This window comes from Sander lucioperca, chromosome 10, assembly GCF_008315115.2.
Source record: "Sander lucioperca isolate FBNREF2018 chromosome 10, SLUC_FBN_1.2, whole genome shotgun sequence".
Lineage (NCBI taxonomy): Eukaryota > Metazoa > Chordata > Actinopteri > Perciformes > Percidae > Sander > Sander lucioperca.
Genome location: NC_050182.1, coordinates 27,287,961 through 27,295,129, shown reverse-complemented (window position 1 = coordinate 27,295,129; position 7,169 = coordinate 27,287,961). Strand labels below are relative to the sequence as shown.

The 7,169-nt window shown below is 36.8% G+C and overlaps 1 protein-coding gene across 2 annotated transcripts in view; it reads right to left on the bottom strand.

The window, feature by feature from the left end:
* dgat1b (diacylglycerol O-acyltransferase 1b) overlaps positions 1-7,169 on the bottom strand; it is a 33,338-nt gene that overhangs the window by 14,236 nt on the left and 11,933 nt on the right. Inside the window, exons 8-17 of one of the 2 annotated variants that reach the window (XM_031299133.1) lie at positions 6,652-6,720; positions 6,398-6,501; positions 5,814-5,852; positions 5,556-5,597; positions 5,418-5,462; positions 4,757-4,869; positions 4,323-4,388; positions 3,119-3,206; positions 2,894-2,956; positions 2,193-2,344 (exon numbers count right to left, since the gene is read on the bottom strand). In XM_031299133.1, the coding sequence (XP_031154993.1) occupies positions 2,195-2,344; positions 2,894-2,956; positions 3,119-3,206; positions 4,323-4,388; positions 4,757-4,869; positions 5,418-5,462; positions 5,556-5,597; positions 5,814-5,852; positions 6,398-6,501; positions 6,652-6,720 (779 nt within the window). In that variant the 3' untranslated portion in view covers positions 2,193-2,194. Of the gene's footprint in view, positions 1-907; positions 2,345-2,893; positions 2,957-3,118; positions 3,207-4,322; positions 4,389-4,756; positions 4,870-5,417; positions 5,463-5,555; positions 5,598-5,813; positions 5,853-6,397; positions 6,502-6,651; positions 6,721-7,169 lie in introns of those variants that run through there. The other variant, XM_031299131.2, reaches the window with a different exon arrangement.

Here is a 7,169-nt window from a genome sequence, read left to right as displayed (position 1 = left end):
ATTATCTATACTGTATTCTCAGTTCTTTTCAGATCTTTTTGTTGGTTGTTGTTTTTTTTGTTTTTTTACTGTAATTGTAGCCAGTACTGGATACAGTATTTTATGTTTGTCTGCTGTTTGCTGAGCTAACAGTGTTATGCACGGTACTGTAGTAGCATGAAAACTGGGAAATGTTTTGTTGTGTTTCTCCATGTTGACGTGTTGACTGATTTGGGCATATGGAGAGAAATACATTATATTTTCCTCAGTCTGCAGCATTGGTCTTGTGTAGTGTTTGGTGAACTTATTGTGTAATTGCACTTTCTCTGTATACTTCATTTACAGTACTCTAATCACTGAGAAGTAGAATTGCTTAAAGTGCTTTATCACTTTATCACTGCAACAGTAGTGTGCAACTGGTTCAAACTGAACTAAGTCATATGAAATGTTTCATATGTTTCATATGATAACAAAATATGTTTTTTATGAATTAGTGTATAGTTTTTGCAAGAGTGTTTCATTTTGCAAAGGGTCTGAGGTGTTCTGCTAATTGTGTGTGTGGTTGTGCTACTTGTGTGTAGTGTTCTGAAAAAACGGTCCCTGTTTTCAAAATAATGCTTAAGCAATCAAAAAAACTGTAAGCCATTTTAAATGTGATGTGTTAAATGTCAGTGGCTGCGAGAGAGTGACTCTGGTGTGAACAGCACAAATCACATTAATTCTGATCTTTTCAATTCATATGTGATCCTAAATCAGATACAGCTCAGATTTTTTTGCACTGCAACCTCAGTCTGAACAGTCAAATCAAAATTTATGTGACTTTCACGTCACTTTGCCACACAGTGACAAGATTACTATTGATGCCTTGGACGTGATCAGTTCAGTCAGTATCAACTGGAACGGTTAAAGTTTGCTAGACCACAAAACATATGTTGAATTGAACTTTATTTGCAGGTAAGATTTGTACCCTTCTATAGCAGTCACATAACTAGTAAAATCCCTTGTTACTTTCATATACAGTATGTCCATTATCTGTGATTGGATAAATGTTTGCATTCATTTGTCAGCTACTGTATAACGAATGTACAGAAATTTACTCACATGAACAAAAATTAAGTCTGATAAAAAAAATGGCACAAAAACACACTTAAAAACAAGACCTTATTTGAACACTGAATGTTTATTTTCAGACAAACAAATTGTATTTGGACACATAATCAGACATCATTACTTGACAGCAGTTCAATGAGATAGTAGCATGACAAAAACACACTAATTCAGTAATTTTGCATAGTACCTGTTTGTTTTGATCTAAAACAAAAATCAATACACAAACAATGTTGCCGTGATTGGATATGACCTGTGTTATTGTAATATCACTCTAGGTTAAAAAAAAAAAATTTAAAAAAAAGATATCTAGTTAGCTGGCCTTTTCATAACTGACAAAGACAACAATTATAAAAAATAAAAATCATACATTAATAAAATCCTACCAGCATACATTCATTTGTCCTAGTGATGTTCTATTTCATAGTCAAACCAGACAAATTAAGGGCCCTTTGGCTTACAAAAAAGAAACACAGTGCAACATAAATCTCACAAAGTCACAACTTTTACAAAGGCACTTGAATCATGTTGTCAACTGGACAATAGATACAATTCAGCCACAGTCATTATACTGTCCGTGCACACAGCAGAAGAGGAGCAAACCTCTCTGGTAAAACAAAGGTTTTCTGCAGTACCACACACAGTACCCAAACTGACCCAAACTGGCCCAAACTGGCCATCTGACGTTTTAAAAAGGCACTGGAAGAAAAATCACCTGAGTGAAATGCTGCATGATGAAATCACTTGAACCAGAAGCGAAGCCTTCCTTCCTAGGTTACAGTAGTGCTTCAAGATTTAACATTTTTCTACATTTTCAACTTTAAATATTTTCCCTGTTAGCTATTCTTACCTTTCCTAGCTTGAAGAAACATTTTTTTTTCAGAAGAAAAAACATTACATTGCAGGAAGATACAAATGTCTAATGTAAACATGCTATGATCAGTTCATCCTGACATGTAAAGTATGATATCTGTTTTCTGCACTGGATTCACGTAGTGCTTTTGTGTTTGTGACAGATAGAAAGAGTGAGACAAAGTCAGAGAAAGAGGGTAGATGTGTATGTGTGTGTGTGTGTGTGTGTGTGTGTGTGTGTGTGTGTGTGTGTACATCAGGTAGCCTCCTGTCTGTAATGCAGGACATAGTAGTCGTGGACGTACATCAGAATGGCGAATGGCTGACCAATGATAAGTGAGATCCACACTGCAGCATTGCTGTAGTTACCGCGCAGGAAGCGACCAACAAACCAGGCTAATGGAAGCTGATGAGTAAATAAAATTAGAAAATAAATAAACGGAGTGGGTTTTTAATGACTGTATTTTCTTCTGGGTTCTGTTCAGTTTTATGACTCAGCACACTCTAATGAATAACAAACTAATAACAAACAGTCAGCAAAGAGGCACTTAAATTGCCTATTGTCCTACTTTATTCCCCATGATACATCAAATATGCCCTGTCATGCTAATGAGGTAATTAACTCAGTTAATGACACTGAAGCCAAGGCCAAACACTGAGAACACCGTTTAAAATGTCCCATAGGAGTCAAAAGGAACATCCACTATTTTGAATTTTAGTATGATTGGGCTACACAAACCTTTCCTAAATGCCAGACCTACCTACACTCATTTTCTTTAACCTTTTTCAAACATTAAGAAGGATTTTTTTTAGCAAAAAATTCGTACCTATATCATTATTATGCATTTTACATTATGCAGTTTTAAATGGAAAAATTTATTTTTGAAATACCAGTACAGTAGAGGTTTGTGCAAACAGCTTTACGTTTATCATCAGTGATATGTGTTGGTCTTACCTGTGCCATCATGCCCATGAAGGCCCAAAGCCTGAACATCCTGAGAGGAACACTGACCAAGTACTGACACAGAAACAGATGGGGAAACCAAAATGATTACATCAAATAAATTTGGTTCTCTATAAAACATAATCCGACCTGAGGACATTGAAGACCTACGGTGCAGTGTATTCCATCTAAAGTGTTAACATAAGCAGAGAAAGTGGTCTTGGTCTCAGCGCTTACCTCATGGAAGAAAGCCGACAAGAAGAAGACAGCTGATTGGCTGACCATTTTACTAAATCCTCTCCTAAGCAGCGGCCTGTAAAAGTGGCTGCAAGACAGACAGAAGAACAGATGTTAAAACGGATGGATGGACAGATGATAGTGTGGATGGACGTATCCTGTAAATTAGAACGACAAATACACTGACAAAACAAATAAGTAAAATCTTTGTCAGACGTTTACTATCTGTTTTCCTATTCCTATTGTGTGATAGTGTATGTTGAAATATCTTATACTGTATCTACAGTGGTGCTATGAACCCATGCAAAAGTTGACTAAAAAGAGGAATAAAAAAATCATCTTTTGGAAATTGATTTTAATGCCTTAATTAAATAAATTAGGAAAAATCCAACCTTTAAGGACACCAATTGTCTTTGTGAATGAATAATGTATCGTAAATAAATAAATGTTCTTCCTTAAAATACAGGGGGCATAAGTAAGTACACCCCTATGTTAAATTCCCATAGAGGCAGGCAGATTTTTATTTTTAAAGGCCAGTTATTTCATAGATCCAGGATACTATGCATCCTGATAAAGTTCCCTTGGCCTTTGGAATTAAAATAGCCCCACATCATCACATACTCTTCACCATACCTAGAGATTGGCATGGGGTACTTTCCATAAAATCATCTCTCAATGTAAATCAAACCAGCTATTAGGCTAACCGAAACAAAACCATGCCACTCTCTAGGTATGGTGAATGGTATGTGATGATGTGGCGCTATTTTAATTTTTCCTAATTTTTTTAATTATGGCACTAAGATCAATTTCCAAAGGATGATTTTTTTATTCCATTTTTTAGTCAACTTTAGCATGGGTTCATAAACTTATGAGCACCACTGTATTATGTGCTGTAATTCTCCCTCTCTGACAGGAATTCAAAGTAAATAGGCTTCAAACCCTTTAAATAGAATTTCATTTGCTTTGCCTGGCTTAATATTGCATTTGCTCCTGCTGTTGTGTTAGTGCATGTGGAACTGGCTGCAGGCCCCATATTTATTACTAGCACTTACTCTCTTGCAGCCAGATGAATCAATTTCCCAAATACATCAGTGTGCCTTGTTGAGTCTGTCTCCCTGCATCAAACCCACTGCTCTCCCCTGTGTTCAGTTCTATAGATTTCATTGCTTCCACTCCACAGTGTGTTAGTGTGCGAATAACTCACCGTAGACACCACTTGTGTACAGGGATGTTCCAGTTCTGCCAGAAATATGTCACTGTCTCAGAGTTCCTGAAAGAAGAGTCAGCAAATAGATTTTTGAAGCATTACAGGGTTTAAACAATGGATCTAAGATAATTTCATCAATATTGATGAACATGAAAAACTTAAATTATATGCCTAAGTCTATTGTCATGCAAAAGGAAATAAGGAAATAATAGTATATATCCTAGAGTACATTTATTGATGAAATTGATTTCCTAATATCGATATTGAAATTATCTACTACACATGCTTAGATACACTTTTTAATTTTTCAGACACACGCACACACGCACGCACACACACACACACACACACACACACACACACACACACACACACACACACACACACACACACACACACACACACACACACACACACACACACACACACACCACCAATCCTTGTAGAACTCTCTGTCTCCAAAGCGCAGCAGCTCAGCTGTGAAGTTCATTGACGAGTGGAAGAACCCGTAGAAAAACATCAGCCACAACAAGTGATTAGGAACCTGGAGTAGGGTTATAGAAATAGAAGGACTCAAATTAAAAATAAATTATATGACTGGGAGATGTTTAAGAGGAGATGTCCAAACTAACAACAAGTGAAAGCCAGATGCAAAACTTGTTTCGTTCCCATACTCTCAACAAAGTCATGGTATATTCTCATGTACAGTGAGTTAATCACTAGCATACATATGACAATGTGCAATATGCAGTGCATTATCCCTGTGGCTGTGATCCTGGTGTAACAATAACATTTGGAAAAGACACCAATGAAACGTAAATGTTTGATTTTGATTCTAATAATGTATTTGTTATCTGTAACAATGACTATGGAGCAGTGTTACAGAGTTACTATGATTTCCCACTAGAAATGACTGTGAGGTATATTTGAAACAAAAGGGCTGACAATCATGGCCTTTAGATAGTGTGATTATCCCCACTACTGTTGGGCTTTGTTATGCTCTATGTGTTATGCTATTTCATCATACAGTATGTGTTTGTCATCAACTCACATGAAGACAAAAACATTTTGTATATATGTTTTTTTACTCACAGCTAATCTTAGGAGTCTCTCAGTCATCCTGGACAGATCCATGTCCTACAGAGGAGAGGAGAGACCAATAGATTAACAAATGATGCACAGCAGCACTTTGCATTTTGTGCAGTGTTAGCTTCATTCTGTCTTCCTCACCTCTAGTGGTTTCATGGAACTTTGAATGATGGGAATCATCCACTGATGGAAAGAAAGCAAAAAGCACAATTATGCAATTTTCAGACATGCACCGGAAACTGTGAATTCTGCATATTGGCTTAATTTTTAGCGCAATTTTTTCCATAGTACTTTCATAGTTCTGGCAATCAAGGAAAAACAACAACAACAACAACACCTTTTATCATGGCATTAAAAAAACTTGAAATGTGGATGGACAGACAAACCGAGCACCAGTACCTGTTGAGTGAGACCAACTAACAGCTGGGTGAAGAACAGCTGGGGACAAAGACAAACATCAATAAAGTGAGTGACATGACACGAAAATATGAGGAGCGCATCAGAAAACAAACAGTGAAGCGTTTAACTTTTAAATTATGTTTTTTTTTAGTTATGTATCATCACTGGAAAGTAATTATCCTATACTGATTAGAACAGAAATGGTTTATGTCTGACTGTCTAACAGCTCATGACCCTTGCCCTGTCGGACTGTGGTGTCACCATGTACCCAAATCTCAGCATTTAACTTGATGAGTAAAATATCATAACCGTTAATGATGACCAAAACTACAAACATAAAACCCAGCGTTTTCCCTTAAATAAGCAAAGTTACTTCAAAATGAATTAATCATCCTCTTCACCAGCATGCAAAGCAAACACTAAACTCTTAAAAAGTGTGCAGGTGTTCTTGTAGTTGTTGTTGAGTACTTTTTGGGCACTAAGATCCATCCTAATCAGGAAAAGGGGTCTCTTTTTGACTTGAAAAAACAGCTACAGCAAAGGTGCTGTTTTCTGGCTGATGCTGAATTGAGATATTTACTCACCATCTCAAGCAGTCGCCTCAGAAGGAAACCTATGCGAATATTAGGAGAGCGAGGGAAGTTGAGCTCGTAGCACAGAGTTGGAGCAGAGACAAAGTAGTATATGTCTACAGACAGGGGGGAGGTCAATGTGACAGTTAGTCAAAACGTGACATAATGAAACAGGAAAAAGAGGTAGGCACGTGACATTATCAATAAAGTTTCATACAAACACGAAATGCACTAGATGTACTAGATACAAAGATGTATTTGAGTACCTCTGATTGTGAGGTTGCCAGGGTAAAACACCTTACGGTCGCCTCCATTGAAGTGTTGTGCTGAGGGACCTGTGGGAAGAATTAATACACAAACACATGCACAATATCATGGTGTTGCAAAGTATGTAAGGGAGTCATTACATACAAATACAGAGAAAATAATATAATGACAATCAAGTGTGGATGTTGACATACAAAAGATTCTGTTATATAATTAAGATTTGCACACAGCGAATGTGACGGTTTCTGTAAATAACTGACCAACTTTCATTTTATCTAAGAGCTGCAGTATCAAGTATCTGCCACTAGACGTCACTGTAACAGCATGAGCAAGGGGCTGAGAGATCATTTTGGGTAAGAAATGTAAAACATTTAAAATGAGCAAATAATTCATTCTCAAATAGGTTTTAAATGTAGTAGTCTTGCCAAAATATGAGATGATAGGAGGTTCAGGTCCATCAAGTCCAAATCAAACAGGTTACAAAACAGCTTCTATCCAACACCAAATGGCCACTGAA